The 22,997-nt window shown below is 42.2% G+C and overlaps 1 protein-coding gene across 5 annotated transcripts in view; it reads left to right on the forward strand.

The window, feature by feature from the left end:
• tdrd1 (tudor domain containing 1) overlaps positions 1-17,080 on the forward strand; it is a 91,120-nt gene extending 74,040 nt beyond the window's left edge. For 4 of the 5 annotated variants that reach the window (XM_042305963.1, XM_024400130.2, XM_024400131.2 and 1 more), the window contains 7 exons: positions 3,641-3,757; positions 3,914-4,030; positions 10,593-10,760; positions 11,098-11,565; positions 11,818-11,886; positions 11,994-12,034; positions 16,217-17,080. In XM_042305963.1, the coding sequence (XP_042161897.1) occupies positions 3,641-3,757; positions 3,914-4,030; positions 10,593-10,760; positions 11,098-11,565; positions 11,818-11,886; positions 11,994-12,034; positions 16,217-16,279 (1,043 nt within the window). In that variant the 3' untranslated portion in view covers positions 16,280-17,080. The remainder of the gene's footprint in view (positions 1-3,640; positions 3,758-3,913; positions 4,031-10,592; positions 10,761-11,097; positions 11,566-11,817; positions 11,887-11,993; positions 12,035-16,216) is intronic. The other variant, XM_042305962.1, reaches the window with a different exon arrangement.
• The last annotated feature ends 5,917 nt before the right edge of the window (positions 17,081-22,997 follow it).

The following is a 22,997-nucleotide window of genomic DNA, read 5'->3' on the forward strand; positions in this document are numbered from 1 at the left end:
AGAGCGATCGGGGGAGAAGGGCCTTGGTCAGGCAGGTGACCAAGAACCCCATGGTCATTCTGACAGAGCTCCGGAGTTCCTCTGTGGAGATGGAGAAACATCTCTGCTGCACACCACCAATCAGGCATGTTATTGTAGAGTGGCCAGACGTAACCCTCTCCTTAGAAAAAGACACATGACAGCCCGCTTGAAGTTTGACAAAAAGCACCTAAAGACTCTCAAACCATGAGAAACAAGATACTCTGGTCTGAAATCCAGATTGCACTCTTTGGCCTGAATGCTAAGTGTCACGTCTGGAGAAAATCTGGCACCATCCCTACAGTGAAGCGTGGTGGCAGCAGCATGCTGTGGGCATGTTTTTCAGCGGCAGGGACTGGGAGACTAGTCAGGATCGAGGGAATGATGAACGGAACAAAGTACAGAGAGGTCCTTGATGACAAGCTGCTCCAGAGTGATTAGGACCTCAGACTGGGCCGAAGGTTCACCTTCCAATGGGGGGACGACCCTAAGCACACAGCCACGACAACGCAGAAGTCGCTTTGGGACAAGTGTCTGAATGTCCTTGAGTGGCACAGCCAGAGCCCGGACTTGAACCCAATCTTACATTTCTGGAGAGACTTGAAAATAGCTGTGCAGCAACGCTTCCCATTCAACCTAACAGAGCTTGAGAGGAACTGCAGAGAAGAATGGGAGAAACTCCCCAGCTACAGGTGTGCCAAGCACAAAGGTGCTTCAACAAAGTGCTGAGTAATGAGTCTGAATACTTTTGTAAATGTGATATTTCATTTTTTTATATATTTATTACATTTGCAAAATATTTGTCATTATGGGGTATTGTGTGTAGATTGAGAGGGAAAAAAATATCTAATCAAATAAAAACCAAGTAATATACACAACTGCAATATTTTATTATTACAAAGTAATTTTCTATTTATGTCTACCCAATGTGGACCTGATGGAGACGATGGAATATTTTCAATGTTTTGGCAATTGAACATTCACTATTTTGGGCTTAAAAAAAAAATGTAAATGATTCTAATGTCATTATTTCATAATGCATTTCATGTTTTAAAAAATTTATTGATCGTAATCGAACCCACCTCCAAAAAGCACTAATCGCTCAGCACTAGAATCAGTATATGATTGTTTAGTGTGTTTATGTCTGAAGCTTTACCCACAGTCACAACAGCTAAATTGTTTCACCCCTGTCTGAATTGGTCTATGCCTGGTCAGGTTATTCTTAAAAAATGTTTTCACACAGTCACCACAGTAATGGTATCTCTCCTGTAAAAAAAAAATAGTTCTTAACTGAAATAAAGGTAAAATAAAAAAATAAACTGGGACAGTTGTTTCTGATTGTGACAGTGTAGACAAGATGGCAGCAAGACAATGCCAATTCATACTTACTGACATAAGGGAAAAAATCCTACGAAGGTCCTACCACCATAAATGGAGAGTTGAAATGGAAATACCTCTGAATACCAATAGATCACAAGCTCACCACAGACGTAACAAAGAAATCCCAGCAGCGACTGTCAGTCATCAAATGTCTGTATAACATTTACATCAAACCTTAACTCCTTTTGTTAGCTACTTTACCAAGTATCTGACTCCCTACGCGCATATTGAAGCTATTGCTAGTACAACATTGTCAGTCTCACAGGATTACAAACTGCATGAAAAATAATCTGACACCCAGTCCCATCCCTTAAAATATCACTCCTATCAGGTTGATGGTACAGGACCGTAAAATGCCATAATTCAGTAGGACATTTAATTGATTCTGGAATTTAACATACATTTCCGTGTGACTTCCTAATTTTTCATATAGACACACCCTATGTGTTTTAATAAAATCAACTATATGCATTGAACTTACGGTTTGATGAAATAAGACCAATGCCTCAAGGGCGCCAGAGATCTAGATAACCAGAATATTTGTTTTCTTTTACCTGATCCAACTATTCTCCCACTCCTGCTGGCTTTCGCAGATTCCGTCATTACTTTCATTTAAGTTGCCGGTAAGAGTCTGCAACTTTTCTCAAGTGGAATGCTAATTTATCTTACCATATCTACCGAAATGATTTGTGTGCCAGTTCTGGTTTTCATAGGCACATTTTCATGAAACCATTTAATTTATAATAACGTCTTCATATCTCAACCATTGTCATGTGGTTAATCAAAATTCTATCCCAATCTAAATAAAAATTGTACAAACCTAAAAAGTAACTTCCATTGCCAAATATGTAATAGCCTACATATAGCCCATTTAAAAAAAGATATATTTATCCTATACATCACATTGGCTACACATGGGCCTGTCTGCAACAAATTTGAAACCTTGTATCAACTATTAACTTGGGTACGGCCAGAAGCTTGTGCTGGCGAGCAACGTTTCCAGCGCCGGTGAGCCGAGACAGACACAGTTGTAGGCTATTTGTGCTAGGGATAAGAAGCCATGCCTAACTTGGGCAGGAGCGCACCGGAGCTTTATAATGCTTTAGCTCCTGTTCCTCTTAGAATATTAGCTCAAAACTTTGTGGCACTCCTGCACCTAAATATAGACCGTACCAGCACCCAAAATGAGTACCGGAACCTATTTCAGTCCAAGCCCAGCACTGATAAGAAGTAATCAGGTAGACCTATTTTGTCATTTCCACGTGATATCGTTCCCATTTCACGCTGAGTGGTTATCGAAAGGGAGAGGGCTGGGAAGATTTTTTTAATACACTATCGGTCAAAAGATTTAGAACACATACTCATTCAAGGGTTTTTAATTATTTTTACTGTTTTCTACATTGTAGAATAATAGTGAAGACATAAACTATGAAATAACACATGGAATCATGTAGTAATCCAAAAAGTGTTAAAATGAATCAAAATATATTTTACATTTGAGATTCTTCAAAGTAACCACCCATTGCCTCGTGACAGCTTTGCACACTCTTGGCATTCTCTCAACCAGCTTCACCTGGAATGCTTTTCCAACAGTCTTGATGGAGTTCCCACATGCACATTGTCGAAAGAGAGCATTCTGGATAGAGAGAATTACATTGTGCATCTAGGCGCATGGTTAAGCCGACGTCTGCGTTGTCCATGCAGCATTTACGGTGATACGGCCTCGGCGGAAGTCAGGGCATTCATATTTCTTGAGCTTCGTGGAGCAGTGCAGAGCTTTTGGCAAGGAAGTAAGTTTGTTTTCTACAGGATGTACCACCCTCACCTACCATCAACCAATTATGTCAATGCGGCGTTACACAGAGCCTTAACCATTGCTACAAAATTTGGGAAGCGAATTGCGATGCGGTACTGCGATTGATTTGTCCCGTGCATGTCTCTGGAGGCTCTGCAATTGTGTCACATATGGAGCCTTCGGCCACAATTTTCCATCAAGCATAAATTGGATTTTGGTCTAGGCCTCCGCTATGGATTAGTTGACATATTTTTGTGTCTGGTCGACCAACAACCAAACAATTGTCCAGTCGACTAATTGGGGTCAGCCCTAATGCATATGTGTGGGATGGAGGGGTGACTTGTGAGCTATGGAAATAATTGTATTTAAGGACATCAGTCAAGGAAACCATTAGTCAATCAATGCTAACGCTAGTAATGCTAATCAGATGAACGATATCTACCTCAGCAGACAAATTCCCTCTGGACTGGAGAACGGTGGAGCTGCCTCGCAATGAGACCTTCCAGCCTTGCATAGCAGCCGTTGTCAGCCCCAGTCTATTCTACCTTTTCAACCCCAGCCATGGTGAGCACTCTTTCTCTCATTTCTCTCGTTCTTTGTGTCTACAGAAATTCTTACAGGTGTACAGGTCAATTCTTACAGGTGTACAATTACACCAGACTCACCCACAAATGTTCTGTGTATACGGTATGAACACATTTATGTCTGTGTGTGGTCTAGTGTATGTGGAGAGACTGCAGAGTGTGATGATGGACTTGGCTGTATACTGCACCACCAAGGCCTTGCCTAGTCGGTGCAAACCCATGCCAGGAGCTGCATGCTGTGCCCAGTTTTCAGGTGAGGAGTCGTCGTCCCCCCCCCCACACACACACACATACTTTCATCACCTTGTGGACAGGACTTTGCACACACACACATGCACTCTCACTGCTAAAATACACACCCATTCAGTGCCTCACACAATGCATACACATGCAGTGCTTCAACAACAATCAGATATTTCCCATTTCAAGGGCACTATAAAATAACCTCTAACTCAATAGCACTCATTTTTTTAAACGTTAGGTGAAATCTAATCGTAAAGTGAACGGACTGCCATTTTTTTCACGCTGTTCAGGATTTGGCAATATGGCTGTCCATTCACTTTATGATCAGATTTGACCTAACATTTCAATATGGCTAAATCTCTTTCTGGAAAGACAGAGTTCTACTGATGGATCACACATCTCTTTTGGGATGTTTTCAAACCAATTGAATGCCAACATTCGCAATATGCTTACATGAGGAACTAGGGTGGTGGACTAAATGGTGGATTGCTCTGATAAGGTGTCAAAGCACGAGGTAGGAAACCCCCAAAATGGATTGGACACAGTCGATCACCTCAAGATAAAAATGTAATATTCAATATCAGTAAGTTAGACTAAATAATAGCACTTCACAAACTTGTGTGTTATAGCCTTCAATCTGGATAACAATACAAAATAAATCATAAGACTACAAAAAGAAAACCAGCCCCATCGCCACGATGTCTTGCTCCCAGACAAACTAAACAACTTCTTTGCTCGCTTTGAGAACAATGCAGTGCTTCCGACAGGGCTCGCTACCAAAACCTGCAGGCTCTCCTTCATTGCAGCCAATGTGAGTAAAGCATTTAAACGTGTTAATCCTCGCAAGGCTGCCGGCCCAGACGGTATCCCTAGCTGCGTCCTCAGAGCATGCGCAGACCAGCTGGCTGGCGTGTTTACGGACATATTCAGTCAATCCCTATCCCATTCTGCTGTTTCCACATGCTTCAAGATGGCCACCATTCGTCCTGTTCCCAAGAAAGTTAAGGTAATTGAGCTAAACAACTATTGCCCCATAGCACTCACTTCCGTCATCATGAAGTGCGTTGAGAGACTAGTTAAGGATCAGCATTTAACACCATAGTACCCTCCAAACTCGTCATTAAGCTCAAGACCCTGGGTCCTGGACTTTCTGAGGGGACGCCCCCAGGTGGTGAGGGTAGGAAACATCACCACCCCGCTGATCCTCAACACTGGGGCCCCACAAGGGTGCGTTCTCAGCCCTCTCCTGTACTCCCTGTTCACCCATGACTGCGTGGCCATGCACGCCTCCAACTCAATCATCAAGTTTGCAGATGACACTACAGTTGTAGGCTTGATTACCAACAACGACGAGACGGCCTACAGGGAGGAGGTGAGGGCCCTCGCAGTGTGGTGTCAGGAAAATAACTTCACACTCAACATCAACAAAACAAAGGAGATTATTGTAGATTTCAGGAAACAGCAGAGGGAGCACCCCCCTATCCACATCGACGGGACAGTAGTGGAGAAGGTGGAAAGTTCCTCGGCGACCACATCACGGACCAACTGAAATGGTCCACCCACACAGACAGGGTGGTGAAGAAGGCACAACAGTGTCTCTTCAACCTCAGGAGGCTGAAAAAGTTTGACTTGTCATCAAAAACACTCAAACTTTTACAGCTACACAATCGAGAGTATCCTGTCGGGCTGTATCACCGCCTGGTACGGCAACCGCTCCGCCCACAACCGTAAGGCTCTCCAGAGGGTAGTGAGGTCTGCACAACGCTTCACCTGGGGCAAACTACCTGCCCTCCAGGACACCTACACCACCCGATTTCACAGGAAGGCCAAAATGAACATCAAGGACATCAACCACCCGAGCCACTGCCTGTTCACCCCGCTATCATCCAGAAGGCGAGGTCAGTACAGGTGCAGCAAAGCAGGGACCGAGAGACTGAAAAACAGCTTCTACCTCAAGGCCATTAGACTGTTAAATAGCCATTACTAGCACATTAGAGGCTGCTGCCTATAAGCATAGACTTGAAATCACTGACCACTTTAAGGAATGGAACACTAGTCACTTTAATAATGTTTACGTATCTGGCATTACTCATCATGTATTTACTGTATTCTATACTATTCTACGGTATCTTAGTCCGTTCCGCTCGTCCATATGTGTACAGTCTTAATTCATTCCTACTTAGATTTGTGTGTATTGGGTATATGTTGTGTAATTTGTTAGATATTGCTGCACTGTCGGCGCTAGAAGCACAAGCATTTCACTGCAACAACATCTGCGTATATGTGTATGTGACCAATAGAATTATTTGATTTGCCTTGATGACAGCTTTGCAAACCCGACCTCAACCATCTTCATGAGGATGCTTTTCCAAAAGTCTTGAACAAGGATTTCCCACATGCTGAATACTTGTTGGCTGCTTTTCCTTCATTCTGCAGTCCAATTCATCCCAAACCAGGTTGGGTATTGTGGTGTCCAGGTCATCTGATGCAGCACTCCATCACTCTCCTTCTTGGCCAAATAGCCCTTACACAGTCTAGAGGTGTATTGGGTCATTGTCCTTTTGAAAAAGAAATGATAGTCCCACTAAGCACAAACCAGATGGGCATATCGCAGAATGCTGTGGTAGCCATGCTGGTTAAGTGTTTTTTGAATTCTATATACACTGCTCAAAAAAATAAAGGGAACACTTAAACAACACAATGTAACTTCAGGTCAATCACACTTCTGTGAAATCAAACTGTCCACCTAGGAAGCAACACTGATTGACAATAAATGCCACATGCTGTTGTGCAAATGGAATAGACAACAGGTGGAAATTATAGGCAATTAACAAGACACCCCCAATAAAGGAGTGGTTCTGCAGGTGGGGACCACAGACCACTTCTCAGTTCCTATGCTTCCTGGCTGATGTTTTGGTCACTTTTGAATGCTGGCGGTGCTTTCACTCTAGTGGTAGCATGAGACGGAGTCTACAACCCACACAAGTGGATCAGGTAGTGCAGCTCATCCAGGATGGCACATCAATGCGAGCTGTGGCAAGAAGGTTTGCTGTGTCTGTCAGCGTAGTGTCCAGAGCATGGAGGCGCTACCAGGAGACAGGCCAGTACATCAGGAGACGTGGAGGAGGCCGTAGGAGGGCAACAACCCAGCAGCAGGACCGCTACCTCCGCCTTTGTGCAAGGAGGAGCAGGAGGAGCACTGCCAGAGCCCTGCAAAATGACCTCCAGCAGGCCACCAATGTGCATGTGTCTGCTCAAACGGTCAGAAACAGACTCCATGAGGGGGTGGTATGACGTCCACAGGTGGGGGTTGTGCTTACAGCCCAACACCGTGCAGGACGCTTGGCATTTGCCAGAGAACACCAAGATTGGCAAATTCGCCACTGGCGTCCTGTGCTCTTCACAGATGAAAGCAGGTTCACACTGAGCACATGTGACAGACGTGACAGTCTGGAGACGCAGTGGAGAACGTTCTGCTGCCTGCAACATCCTCCAGCATGACCGGTTTGGTGGTGGGTCAGTCATGGTGTGGGGTGGCATTTCTTTGGGGGGCCGCACAGCCCTCCACGTGCTCGCCAGAGGTAGCCTGACTGCCATTAGGTACCGAGATGAGATCCTCAGACCCCTTGTGAGACCATATACTGGTGCGGTTGGCCCTGGGTTCCTCCTAATGCAAAACAATGCTAGACCTCATGTGGCTGGAGTGTGTCAGCAGTTCCTGCAAGAGGAAGGCATTGATGCTATGGACTGGGCCGCCCGTTCCCCAGACCTGAATCCAATTGAGCACATCTGGGACATCATGTCTCGCTCCATCCACCAATGCCACGTTGCACCACAGACTGTCCAGGAGTTGGCGGATGCTTTAGTCCAGGTCTGGGAGGAGATCCCTCAGGAGACCATCCGTCACCTCATCAGGAGCATGCCCAGGCATTGTAGGGAGGTCATACAGGCACGTGGAGGCCACACACACTACTGAGCCTCATTTTGACTTGTTTTAAGGACATTACATCAAAGTTGGATCAGCCTGTAGTGTGGTTTTCCACTTTAATTTTGAGTGCGACTCCAAATCCAGACCTCCATGGGTTGTGATAAATTTGATTTCCATTGATCATTTTTGCGATTTTCTTGTCAGCACATTACACTATGGTAAAGAAAAAAGTATTTAATAAGTATTCATTCAGATCTAGGATGTGTTATTTTTGTGTTCCCTTTATTTTTTTGAGCAGTGTTTATCACAGACACCAGCTAAGCACCCACACACCATAACACCACAGAGATCATCCATTCTACTCTGCGTCTCACAATGACACCACGGTTGGTACCAAAAATCTCACATTTGGACTCCAGATCAAAGGACAGACTTCCACCGGTCTAATGTCCATTGCTCGTGTTTCTTGGTCCAAGCAAGTCTCCTTTTCTTGGTGTCCTATAGTAGTGGTTTCTTTGCAGCAATTCGAACATAAAGGCCTGATTCACGCAATCTCCTCTGAACAGTTGATGTTGAGATGTGCTGTTACTTGAACTCTGTGAAGCATTTATTTGGCCAGCAATCTGAGCTGCAGTTAACTCTAATGAATTTATCCTCTGCAGCAGAGGTAACTCTGGGTCTTTCATTCCTGTGGCTGTCCTCATGAGAGCCAGTTTCATCATAGTGCTTAATGTTTTTTTGCAACTGCACTTGAAATAACTTACAAACTTGAAAATGTACAAACTTGAAATGTTCAGGATTGACTGACCATGTCTTAAAGTAATGATGGACTGTCATTTCGCTTTGCTTGCTTGAGCTGTTCCTTGCCATAATATGGACTTTGCCAAATAGGGCTACCTTCGGTATACCAACCCTACCTTGTCACACACAACTGGCTCAAACGCATTAAGAAGGAAAGAAATTAACAAATTAACTTTTAACAATGCATTCAAGGTGACTACCTCATGAAGCTGGTTGGGAGATAGCCAAGAGTGTGCAAAGCTGTAAAGGGTGACTACTTTGAAGAATATCAAATATATTTTGGTTACTACATGATCCCATATGTGTTATTTCATAGTTTTGATGTCTTCACTATTATTCTACAATGTAGAAAATAGTAAAAAAATATATATTAAAAAAAAGAGCAAGAATAACCCTTGAATGAGTAAGTGTGTCCAAACTTTTGACTGGCGCTGTAAGTATTCACACCCCTGAGTCAATATATGTTAGAATCACTTTTGGCAATGATTATAGTGGTAGGTTTTTCTGGGTTTCTAAGAGCTTTGCACGCCTGGATTGTACAATATTTGCATATTATTCCTTGTAAAAATCTGCAAGCTCTGTCAAGTTGGTTGTTGATCATTGCTAGACAGCCCTTTAAGTGTTGCTGTAGATTTTCATGCCGATTTAAGTCAACTGTAACTGGGCCACTCAGGAACATTCAATCTTGTCTTGGTCAGCAATTCTTGCGTATGTTTGGCCTTATGTTTTAGGTTTTTGTCCTGCAGAACGGTTAATTTCTGGTCATGGAACATGGGACCATCACTTTACATGTTGCATTTATATTTTTTCTTCAGTATATAAACACATGTAAAGTAGGGATGCACGATATATCGGTGAACATATCGAGAATCGTCCGATATTAGCTAAAAATGCCAACATCGGTATCGGCTGATGTCTAGTTGAATGCCGATTTTTAAAAACCGATGTTGAAGCTACCTGGCATACCTATTTAATGTAGGTACATGACATAAGGACGCCATGTAAAATTTTGCGCTACACGTGCAACACAGCATTCCTAACCTAGCCCACAATGTCTGTTGTGTGGATCGAGCAGTCAACAAGTCGAGCAGTCATTTGTAAGAGTAAGACAATTTCAGCGAGACAACTCAAAGGCGAAATCCATTAAAGCCAAGATAATGGAATTCATTGCCGTTGACAATCAACCGTTCTCTGTCGTGAATGATGTTGGCTTTTGCCGACTGGTCGAGCACCGTTACACACTACCAAGTGCGCTATTTTTCAGATGTTGCCCTACCGGAGTTGCACAGTAATAGCGTCACTGCTATTAGCTTCACGACATACATACTATGGAACGCCGTTTGGGTCTTTGCGTGTTAAAAAAGATACAGTAGCACAGTCAAAGCTGTGCTAACACCGGCCAGGAACGATGTGTTTACAATACCGCGTTCGTAATAAAGCATCATTTGTTGGACTTCTGGGGTAGCTAGCTTTAGCTCGGTACCTAGCTAGCACCAATACAACCAGCCTGAAAACAATGGCCATTAGTGTGTGGAAGTACTGGCCTGATTGTATGAAATGTGGACTACCCATTCCTTTTGACTATAGCCACATGGATGAAATCGAATATGAATTCATTCTCTTTTTGTCCTTCAAAAGTTGTTCAAGTCAACTATTTTTGGATGAGCTGCATACGGTACAAAGGCAAAGATATTGTGAGTTTTTTTATGGACAGTCATCTCTGTTGTCCATCACCTGTCAATGGATGGCTCAATCCCTCATTTTTGTACACAATCTCAGTGGCGCTGTACATGTAGACCACATTCCTCTAGATGAGGAGAGCTATTGTTGTTTCACCCCGCAGGTGATAAGAATTGGTACAGAGCCGTGTTCCTGGAGACCACAGAGACTGAGGCCAGTGTTATCTATGCTGACTACGGCAACTCCGAGAAACTCCCCTTCGCCAGCATTCTGCCCATCCCCACAGAGTTCCTGGAGCTCCCTTTCCAGATTGCCCGCTGTGCCCTCACAGGTAAGAGGGGCCACACAAGGCAGAAGTCAACTGCACAGTCTGAAGTTAACGCCTAGCCCTGTAGCTGTGATCTTGTCCCGTTGTGTCTGTCTAGGCCTGTAGGAGCACTTTGAGATGTGATCTATGTCTGTGTGACTGGTCTGTCTAGTTTCTGTGGCACTCATTTTCTGTAGGTAAAGAGGGATGTGATCTATGACTTGTGTCTTCCTGTCAACTGCCTGTGTGACTGATTCGTCTTGTTTCTGAGTCTTCATCCCTGTATTTAACAAGTGCTCTGAGATGATACCTGTAAGTCTGTGTCATGTTGTCTGTCTGTTTGGCCCTGGCCCTGCTGTAGGTAAGGAGCATTTCCCGTCAGTGTGGCCCGTAGAGGTCCTGGAGCTTTTCAGTGCCCTGCTGAGTGACGGCGTGCTGGCCTCTGTCCAGGACTTCGATGGCAACTCCAACCTGCTGTCAGTCACCCTGCAAATAGAGCGAGGCGGGGGCCACCTCAACACTATGATCCTAGAGGGGCTGCAGAGCACACAAACTGGCAGCGCCAAGACCCGCAGACAGGAGCCAGGCCAGACCAAGACCCCCATCATCGCCACAGCTCCAGTCACGCCGGCCACAGCTCCAGTCACGCTGGCCACAGCTCCGGCCACAGCTCCAGTCACGCCGGCCACAGCTCCAGTCACGCCAGCCACAGCTCCAGTCACGCCGGCCACAGCTCCAGTCACGCCGGCCACAGCTCCAGTCACGCCGGCCACAGCTCCAGTCACGCCGGCCACAGCTCCAGTCACGCCGGCCACAGCTCCAGTAACTGGTGTGTCAGTTCAGATATCCGTGTTCTTATGGTACTAATAGACAGTATCAAAGGGATATTGTAGTGTGTGGCAGCCAGGCACTTAACCCCTATACTGCTCCAGGATCACCGCACTGTGGCGATGTCTTGGGCAATGTAACCATTTGTTTTGTTTTTTGCATCTTGCTCATTGTGTTTGTAGTATCTTCTAATTAAATATTGCACATTAAACCTTTTAGATGAGCTGTATATATAAATCTTATGTATTTTCAGATTATGCTGCCCCGACGAATACTGAACCCAAGGAACCACACAGCCTAATTTGCTCAAAAAGTGTGAATGGTATGTCCAAATGACTGTCCAAATGACTTACTTGATCACTTTGACACATTATTGGCACATTTTACCTAGCTGTTGGTTAAGCACTGACTCCAGTATTTGTTCTCCAGATTATGCCTCTCCATGCTGCTGCCGGCACTTGGTGCAAAAGGTGAAACACATTTTTCTACTATTGCTACTAACATATTCAGGTGGTGGCACCAGGCCATGATTTGGTCACACAGTAATTGTTACTTTGTCACGCAGTAGAAAAAATTACTTCTAAAGTAATTCACAGTGCTAATGAGATGATATGATTCAAGTAAAGAAATACATTGTTTAATCTGACACATCCAAGAAAGATTGTTGCTATATTTTACTCTCAAATTAGGGCTCCAGAATTTGATTTATTTTGTTCAATCAAATCAAAGTTTATTGGTCATGTACACAAATTTGCAGGTACATTGAAATGAGTGTTTCTAGACCCAACAGTGCAATAAAATAAACACACACACACAGTCTTCCCAAAAATTAAGAAATTAGGAAATATCAGAACGAGCAATGTCAGAGACCTTGACTTTTTCCACATTTTGTTATTCTAAAATGGATTAAATGGGGGGGGGAATGAAAATGACCATTTTACATGAAATTACCAGCTATTGAATGGCACTACTGGCTGTTGAGGTGAGAGAGGTCCCACAGTTGACAGTGCATGTCAAAGCAAAAACCAAGCCATGAGGTTAAAGGTATTGTTCGCAGAGCTCCAAGACAGGATTGTGTCGAGGCACAGATCTGGGGAAGAGTAGCAAAACATTCTGCAGTATTGAAGGTCCTCAAGAACACAGCTTCCATTCTTAAATGGAATAAGTTTGGAACCACCAAGTCTCTCCCTGCAAGAATTTCGCTTTGTCATTATGGAGTATTGTGTGTGTGTGTGTGTGTGTAGATTGAGGCCTTTAAAAAATGTTTAAATCCATTTTAGAATAAGGCTGTAATGTAACAAAATGTGGAAAAGGGGAAGGAGTCTGAATACTTTCCAAATGCACTGTACAGTCGTGGCCAAAAGTGTGAAAATAAATATTTGTGTCATTCTCAACAGTCTGCTGCCTCAGTATGTATGATGGCAATTTGCATATATTCCAGAATGTTATGAAGATTAATTGCAATTAATTGCAAAGTCCCTCTTTGCCATGCAAATGAACTGAATCCCAAATAAAAAAAATCCCTGCATTTCAGCCCTGCCACAAAAGGACCAGCTGACATGTCAGTGATTTTCTCGTCTTTGGGACATGGGGCAGTATTTTCACATCCCCTGTCCAAAGTGAACGGCCTGCTACTCTGACCCAGAAGCTAGGATATGCATATTATTAGTAGATCTGGATAGAAAACACTCTGAAGTTTCTAACACTGTTTGAATCATGTCTGTGAGTATAACAGAACTTATTTGGCAGGCGAAATCCAGAGGGCAATGGGTTTTCATTGGGAATCCAGATTTCTAATCGACTTTCCTGCAGTTCCTATCGCTTCCACTGGATGTCAACAGTCTTTAGAAATTGGTTGAGGTTTTTCCTTTGAGAAATGAAGAAGTAACACTGTTCAGAACGAGGGAAGTGTACTCTTTGATAGAGGCGCGTGACCTGAAAAGCTCGCTCCACTTTGTTTTCCTCCGGTATTGAACACAGATCATCCCGTCTTCAATTGTATCAATTATTTCCATAAAAAAATACCTAAAGTTGTATTAGGAAAGTAGTTTGACATGTTTGGACAATGCTTACAGGTATCTTATGAGACTTGGAACCGGTTATTTTTTTGGATCAAACGCACCAAATTAATGGACATTTTGGATATACATCGACGGAATTAATCGAACAAAAGGACCATTTGTAATGTTTATGGGACATATTGGAGTGGCAACAGAAGAAGCTCGTCAAAGGTAAGGCATGAATTATATATGAATTATATCTTTATTTCTGCGTTTTGTGGTGCTTGGAGTCATTGTTCTTCCTCTGTCAACCATGGTTACCTGCAAGGAAACACATGCCGTCATCATTGCTTTGCACAAAAAGGGCTTCACAGGCAAGGATATTGCTGCCAGTAAGATTGCACCTAAATCAAAATTTATTGGATCATCAAGAACTTCAAGGAGAGCGGTTCAATTGTTGTGAAGAAGGCTTCAGGGCACCCAAGAAAGTCCAGCAAGCTCCAGGACCGTCTCCTAAAGTTGATTCGGGGCACCACCAGTACAGTTCTTGCTCAGGAATGGCAGCAGGCAGGTGTGAGTGCATCTGCATGCACAGTGAGGCGAAGACTTTTGGAGCATGGCCTGGTGTCAAGAAGGTCAGCAAAGAAGCCACTTCTCTCCAGGAAAAACATCAGGGACAGACTGATATTCTGCAAAAGGTACAGGGATTGGACTGCTGAGGACTGGGGTAAAGTCATTTTCTCTGAATCCCCTTTCTGATTGTTTGGGGCATCCGGAAAAAAGATTGTCCGGAGAAGACAAGGTGAGCGCTACCATCAGTCCTATGTCATGCCAACAGTAAAGCATCCTGAGACCATTCATGTGTGGGGTTGCTTCTCAGCCAAGGGAGTGGGCTCACTCACAATTTTGCAGAAGAACACAGCCACGAGAAAAGAATGGTACCAACATATCCTCCGAGCGCAACTTCTCCCAACCATCCTTGAACAGTTTGGTGATGAACAATGCCTTTTCCAGCATGATGGAGCACCTTGCCATAAGGCAAAAGTGATAACTAAGTGGCTCGGGGAACAAAACATCAATATTTTGGGTTCATGGCCAGGGAACTCCCCAAACCTTAATCCCATTGAGAACTTGTGGTCAATCCTCAAGAGGTGGGTGGACAAACAAAAACCCACAAATTCTTACAAACTCCAAGCATTGATTATACAAGAATGGGCTGCCATCAGTCAGGATGTGGCCCAGAAGCTAATTGACAGCATGCCAGGGCGGATTGCAGAGGTCTTGAAAAAGAAGGGTCAACACTGCAAATATTGACTCTTTTGCATCAACTTCATGTAATTGTCAATTAAAAGCCTTTGACACTTATGAAATACTTGTAATTATACTTCAGTATTCCATAGTAACATCTGACAAAAATATCTAAAGACACTGAGGCAGCAGACTGTGTGAATGAAAATTAATATTTGTCATTCTCAACTTTTGGCCACGACTGTAATAGTGTAAGACAGTATGAGCAGTATATAAATAGAAAAGCTGTGTACAGCAGTAGTTGTATAGGATGAACCATGACTAGAATACAGTATATACATATGAAGTGGGTAAAACAGAATGTAAACATTATTAAAGTGACCAATGTTTAATAACTATGTACATAGGGAAGTAGTCTCTAGGGGGAAGGGTAGCGTACCGAGTGGTAGCCGGGCTAGAACAGTGATTAAGGCTAGTGGTGACATTCAGTTTCTGTCTCTGTCCCAGCTGTGATGTACCTGTACAGTAAAATTTATTTTTTGTGCACTGGCTATCCATTGATTTGATTTTGTTTCTGTGAAATCTCATTCATTGAACCTTATGCTCTTTTAACACTAGAACAGCCAACGTCTTTTGAACATGGTCTTTTGAGCGTCATGTGATTTAACAATTGTAATAATGCTGCCATTTTTAGTCATGTCCCCCACCGTCCTTGACATTTCCTAAATAAGTCTTTCACACACTTACGTTGTGAGCATTTCAATACCGCAGAGTTTGTTATAAGCAGTCTTACGAGGACACTCAACAGTTAGTTGCCCATCTCATAATGCCCATTGAAAGTACACCTGAACTATATCAAAACTAATTCCACACAAAAAATAATAAGTAGCATAAAGGCAAGATTAAATAGACAATATTCTGGTGGTTGACAATATTATCAATTGTGAATGAAGAGACTGAACAGTGTAATTGACAAAAAATTGAAGACTTCACCACAAAAAAAAACTATTGGAAAGAGCAGATTCTATGGTTTCTGAAACACCTACATTTGCCAAACAACTGAAGGGTTCTATTTGGATCACTTGTTTTGTAGAATAACCTCTTTCATGCGTTACACACGTGAGCAGTCGTGGCAGCATATAGCCTAAGCACAGACTAGTTACATCACTTTAAATATGCTGTTCTTTTGAAATACATTGTTTTTTAAGACCTGCCTAAACGAAATGATGAGTTTCTTTGTGATGGTGTATATTAAATGGATTTATTAGACTGTTAAAATGGACGCGACCAGGGTGCGACATTGGCCTGGATTAGTATCTCACGGCCCGGCTGTTCTAGTGTTAAGGACCATCTTCTGCCCAAAGTGTAGAACCAACATGTTTTGAACCCCCTTCTCTTTCACAGATTGATCAACTGGAAGAGCACATTCTGTTCCTCATGGAGAAAATAGGTGGATTGTCAAAGTGACTGCCATACACAACGAGTACACAACTCTATGTTCTAGGAATATTCATGAATACATGTAGGTATTCAGTTTAAGTGATTTATGCTTTGCAGTTCAGTTGGGATGTTCCCTCAAGGGTTTTTGGTGGGTGAATGTTGCATCTAGGCTGTGAAAGGTATTTACATTATGGATATAATATGATGGAACAGCTCTCTTGATCAGGACTTAGTTTTAAACTTTGGTTTAAAATTGCTAATCTAATTGTTTTAGGTATTGTTTAACTGAAATGTAATCATATTTTACACTTTCATCATAAACTATATCATAATTGTACTTTACAGAAGTAAGCAATCTTAGAATTGTTATTGTTTTGTGACCATGTGGTCAGTGCATCAGTAATGTTAGGATGATTACATGATTATGTGCCTTCTCATTTAGTGTTCCACCATCTGTTGAAGAGGCATGGTTTCTCATTTACTTGTTTTAATTCAAGTTCAGTTTGGATATGGAATGGCGTTGTGACATTAAATGAAAGCATTTACTTGAGCAGATTTCTTGATGGCTAACCAAACAGCACAGACTACATGCCGATTAGAAATGTGTTTTAGTGCTTGATCTAAGATAGGAAAATAAATATTGTTGTCTTATGTGTGAAATAACTTCGCTAGATATTTGGGCCCTCATTTGCTCCTTGTAGATCTCACTTTTTGTCAAATTATCAATCTTCATTTTATGAGTTGAAGACCTTTAAAGGAGAATGTTGCTATTTTTCAACCTAATCTGTATTTTTGATGTTAATGGCATGTTATAAAAGGGTGAAGACACTTTTTTTGTGATTTTTACTTGTTTTTGAGAAACTTACCCCAGTCGTGATAGACTTGCTCGTTGTGCAGTGTGCGGGCATCCAAAAAGCATATCCAAAAACACCCAAATATGTGCTTTTAGAAACACGCTCTCAGTATCGTGATGCAGGTCTTTAGATGTTGTACACATGCAATTGTGTCATTCCGAACTTCATCCGCAAGGTCATATTCCATTTTGTGCAAGTCCAGCGGTTTCCCTCACCAGCTTGTGCTACTTCTCTGTGTAGCCTGCGCAGCAAAGAAGAAACGGTAAGTAAGTACATTCATTTATTTGACACTTCTCAATATAAAAACTGACTTATACCCATAAGTTTAACAATGAAATATTTTAATAAAATTAGTAAGCTTTGGTTTTCAGATGTAAGAATGTCCTTGTTTTTATTTAAAATCCACGGTTTTAGTGGCTTTCAACTTTCTAAATCCACCCTGAATCTACTCTTCCTGTGGGATCAAGATTTTCCAGATGTTCTGCATCAAAACTAACCTAATCACACTACCTTGGAGTTTTGAAAAATGCAACTACAACTTTGAATGATCAGAATAAAATGTTCAGTTTTGAAATACCCAATTCTAAGATTGAATCCCATCCGATTGACGAAATCCGATCAACAAAGTGAATTTAATAAAATAAAAAGAGCCTATGGGATGTTGAAGCGTTGGGTAAAGTGGGGCAAAACACTTTCCCTGGCTGCCACAGTAGTTAGGTGGTTTGTGTCAAACTGAGTTGCGCACCTTTTGATTTATGATGGGGAGGTGTCCAGTGGTAATTAAAATACATAACCAGGTGGTTTCACCCGTGGTTGTAAACAGGCTTTGTGAGGTACTGATTTTGTGGGGATAGAATTTGTGTGTGGGGGGGGGGGGGGGGCTGTAGTTATGTTAAGACTAAGTTGGCATGAAATAGTTTTATTTGGGGGTTGTCTGTGATATGTTGTAGCGTTAAGTAGGAACTTACGACCATAGATGTCAAATCTGTACCGTCTGATTTCTGTAGGAGAGTTAGACATTAAATATGTAACTTTGTTTTATTGCATTTGTAAGATCATTTAAGATAACTATTCAATGATGCTGCCGACAACAGTTTTCAAGAAGTTCCATTGGTGATGGAAAAATGTCTTCTGTTCAGGGACATACAGTACGTCATCACGTACACTCTTTCATATTTTGGTCAGAGACGCTTATGTTAGGAACTCAGTCCTGCCGGTGGTCAATTGACGGATGCTAAGGCTTACATTGTCCCCTGAAACCAACAAGTGAACTTACACCCGGGGGGGTTGAGAGGAAATCGTATGGGTTGGTTGGGGTTAGTTTTTTAAAAATGGTCTTTTCACTCATGGTATACAGTAGATAACACCATAAACCTAAGGCTAAATCTGCATAGACATTGTTAGTCTCTAGACCCCATTCTATATTGTAGTAGATGTAGGGCGGTTTGCATCGAACTCTACTTACAACCAATTTATGAAGGGGTTTGTCCTGAGGGGTTATTAAAAAAGGTAACCAAGTGGTCACCTTGCATTGTATGTAAGCACTTTTTATGTAGGTTTTGTGTGTGCGCCGTTGGTTAGTTTAGGCACTCAAGGCTGAGAGGAAGGGGTTGTCCTGTCCTGTGATCAGACCAACCAGTTTGAAACCACCAACAAACTAGACAATAGGTTGTCTCTTGTATCCAAGTGTCTGTGTTGGAAGTGAGTGTTAAGAGATGTCTTTGCTCCCCTTTCCAAAATGTTTTATAAATAGCCAGATATGTGACATTAACCATGTCCATCGTGGTTAATTTATTTAGAACCAGAGAACATGGGTGATTCAAACATGATTATGTTTACAATTTGTTACGAATCGCTTTTGGCCCGACAATCTAGGGGGGGGGGTAGCGAGACCCGTAACATGACTCATGCAAATTATAATAGTGGAAAAGTAAGACTGAGAACGAAATAACCACAGACAATTCAATTACCGTCAAACTCAGGGTTTATTTGAAAACACACGGTAATGGGGGGAGCAGGATAAGGGGCTGATCTGGACCCAAGGAAAGAAATAAGTATCCAAAAACACCCCTAAGCTAGACTAGCCTACTTCACTACTTCACCAACAGCTAACCAAAAATACAGTGGGTGGTCCGCCCAGTTCTAACTAGTTTTTTTTATACAAAGTATTCCTACGGGTAATGTATGCCCATGGGCGACTTATCTTGGTACCCCCTTTTCCCATAAAACAAACACCATAACAAAACCAATACTCCCAGGTGGGGACAAAGTGACATGTAGTTGCAAAAACTGAACAAGTGATCTACAGACAGATGGCATTGGCAGAGAGATTGAGCTCTCGAGCAAACAGACAGGGTTTTTAAACCAAGGGAAAGGGAATGTGTTAGGGTAATGGAAACAGGTGTGTCTTCTGATTAGCAACTGATTGGGGAATGATGATTGCCACCTGTGAGGAGGAGGAGAGAAAAGAAATACAAACACAGGATACCTGTATCCGTAACACTCCCACCCTTAAAAGAGCAACCCTAGGGAGGGATTGCGACCAAAGTATTACAATGAATACCCACAAGATCAACAACAAAGTCAACCTTACTAAAATCATAATTTTTACACACGAGACAAAGCATCTGGTAATACATTTTCAGAACCTTTTTTATGCCGTATCCAAATTATAATTTTGCACAATAAGGGCCCAACGCATTAGGCGCTGGTTCTGGTTGTACATCCGGTGGAGAAACACTAAGGGGTTATGATCAGTATATTCAAACACCGGTAGGGCACTGGAACCAATGTATACTTCAAAGTATTGCAGGGCCAACAACAAAGCAAGAGCTTCTTGTTCTATTGTCGCATAGTTTGTTTGACATTTGTTCAATTTACGCGAAAAATAACAAACTGAATGATCCACTCCACTCTTGTCCTGCTGCAGTAGAACAGCACCAGCACCTCTGGCACTAGCATCTACCTCCAGTTTAAATGGTTGTTCAAAATCCAGAGCAGCAAGTACAGGGGTATTACGTAAGAGTGCTTTAGCAGATTCAAAAGCTATTTTACAATCATGGGACCACTCATACGAGAGCCGGACTGAGCAAATGGGTTAATGGAGCAACTACCGCAGAGAAATTTTGACAAACTACGGTAGTAGCCAACCATCCCTAAAAAGCTGCGTAGCTCTCGTCTGGTGGTAGGTGCGGGAAATGCAGTTGTAGCCAAGACCTTGGAGAGTCAACATGATTTGACCACTCGGACGAATAAATCACTAGATCATCAAGATATGCACTACAATTGGGAACTCCAGCTAATACAGAGTTAACCAGTCGTTGGAAAGTGGCTAGTGCATTTCGCATCCCAAAAGCCATGACTGAGTACTGTAGGAAGTTGTCTGGGGTCACAAAGGCAGATATCTCAGAAGCACGTGAAGTTAACGGAACCTGCCAGTAACCTTTTAAGAGGTCCAACTTAGTTACATACTTAGCACCACCTACAGTGTCGATACAGTCGTCCAGTCTGGGTAACGGGAACGAATCTGGCATTGTGACAGGATCTCCTTTGGACGGGATCTATCTCCATAATCACTCCACGTAGACTCATGTCGCACTCCTGAGAGAAGGCAGTTGATAGCTTTGACTGGGATGCTGTGTACAGGTTGCTGGCTCGGACTCAGGTCTCACAGTAGAAGTGGTGGAAGACAGTTTTCATCGATTTATTCCATCCATGCATCAAGATACCGTCTGTAGTCACAATCGCCATAACTTTGAGGACAGACCTAAACAACAGTTTAAGGCATTTCAAATTCTGGAAATCCAGACAATACCAGTCAAAAGTTTGGACACAGCTACGCATTCCAGGGTTTTTCTTTTATTTTGACTATTTTCTTCATTGTAGTATAATAGTGAAGACATCAAAACTATGAAATAACACATGTGGAATCATGTAGTAACCAAAAAAGTGTTAAACAAATCAAAATATATTTTAGATTATTCAAAGTAGCCCCCCTTTGCCTTGACAGTTTTGCACACTCTTGGCATTCTCTCAACCAGCTTCATGAGAGAGTCAGCTGGAATGCATTTCGATGAACCTCTTTAAGCTAGGGGGCAGTATTTTGATGTTTAAATGAAAAACATGCCTAAAGTAAACTGCCTATTACTCAGGCCCAGAAGCTAGAATATGCATATAATTGACAGATTAGGATAGAAAACACTCTAAAGTTTCCAAAACTGTCAAGATATTGTTTGTGAGTATAACAACTGATATTGCAGGCGAAAACCTGAGGAAAATCCACCCAGGAAGTGCTGTTTTTCCTGAAACAACTCTTTTCCTTTGCAATCCTCCATTTAAAGGGATATCAACTAAATTCCTTTCCCTATGGCTTCCACAAGGTGTGAACAGTCTTTTGCCAACAGTCTTTTATTCGGAAAAATTAGCGAAAATGATCACATCGCGTCAGTGGATAGCCAGATGTCCTCAGATCTGTGCATGCGCGCGCCTGGAGAGAGACCTTTTCTTTCTCTATTCTATTGAAAGGCTACCGTACGGTTGAAATATTATCTATTATAATCTATTATAATAATTTATTGTAAAAACAACCTGATATTTGATTATAAAAAACGTTTGACATGTTTCTACGAACTTTACGGATACTATTTGGAATTTTCGTCTGCTCGTCGTGACTGCACGAGCCTGTGGATTTCTGAACAAAACGCGCTAACCAAATGGATATAAAGAGAATCTTTATCGAACAAAACAAACATTTATTGTGTAACTTGGAGTCTCGTGAGTGCAAACATATGAAGATCATCAAAGGTAAGCAATTCATTTTATTACTTTTGTGACCAATCTACTTTGCTGCTAGCTGTTTGTAATGTTTTGTCTGCTGAGATCTGTCCTCACATAATCGCATGGTTTGCTTTTACCGTAAAGCCTTTTTGAAATGTGACACGCCAGGTGGATTAACAACAAGTTAAGCTGGGTTTTGGTATATTGCACTTGTGATTTCATGAAAATTAATTATTTTTAGTGCTTATACATTTCTGGGCGTTTGGATAAACAATAAGTTGTCTTTTAAAAACCTACAGTAGATGAGTTGTATAACAAGCTAAGAATAAAACTGGACTTTTGTAGAATAATTGTAGAAAGCAGATCACACAGTCAACGTTCCTAGCAGTTCTAGACTATGGCGACATCATCTACATGAATGCATCTGTCACTTCAGTAGTTAGATGCAGTTAACCAGAGCACACTTAAGTTTTATCACAGGCGACAGGTCTTACACTGATCACTGCATTCTCTATCAGACAGTAGGCTGGCCCTCTCTGACGTCAGGTAGGTCGAAATTGCATTATGTTAATTTATAAGGCCCTTCTGCAGAAACTCCTGCATTACCTAACATCGTTGCTAACCTATAGATTATGAGGTACCATACCCAGGCACAGGGATGGCTAACGCTTGAAATTCCTTCTGTCACTACAGATTTAGGTGAAACGGCTTAGTTTCTTCAGAAAGAGACTAAATAAAGGTTAAATAAAATACACTACCGTTCAAAAGTTTGGGGTCACTTAGAAGTGTCCTTGTTCTCCATGGAAACATCCATGAAATGAGTTGCAAAATGCATAGGAAATATAGTCAAGACGTTGACACCTGGACTACTGTTCAGTCATGTGGTCAGGTGCCACAAAGAGGGACTTGGGAAAATTGCAGTTGGCTCAGAACAGGGCAGCACGGCTGCCCCTTAAAAGTACACAGAGAGCTAACATTAATGACATGCATATCAATCTCTCATAGCTCAACGTGGAAGAGATCGACTTCCTCATTACTTGTTTTTGTAAGAGGTGTTGAAAAGCTGAATGTACCGAGCTGTCTGTTTTAAATACTAGCACACAGCTCAGACACTC

This window comes from Oncorhynchus tshawytscha, linkage group LG25, assembly GCF_018296145.1.
Source record: "Oncorhynchus tshawytscha isolate Ot180627B linkage group LG25, Otsh_v2.0, whole genome shotgun sequence".
Classification (NCBI taxonomy): Eukaryota; Metazoa; Chordata; class Actinopteri; order Salmoniformes; family Salmonidae; genus Oncorhynchus; species Oncorhynchus tshawytscha.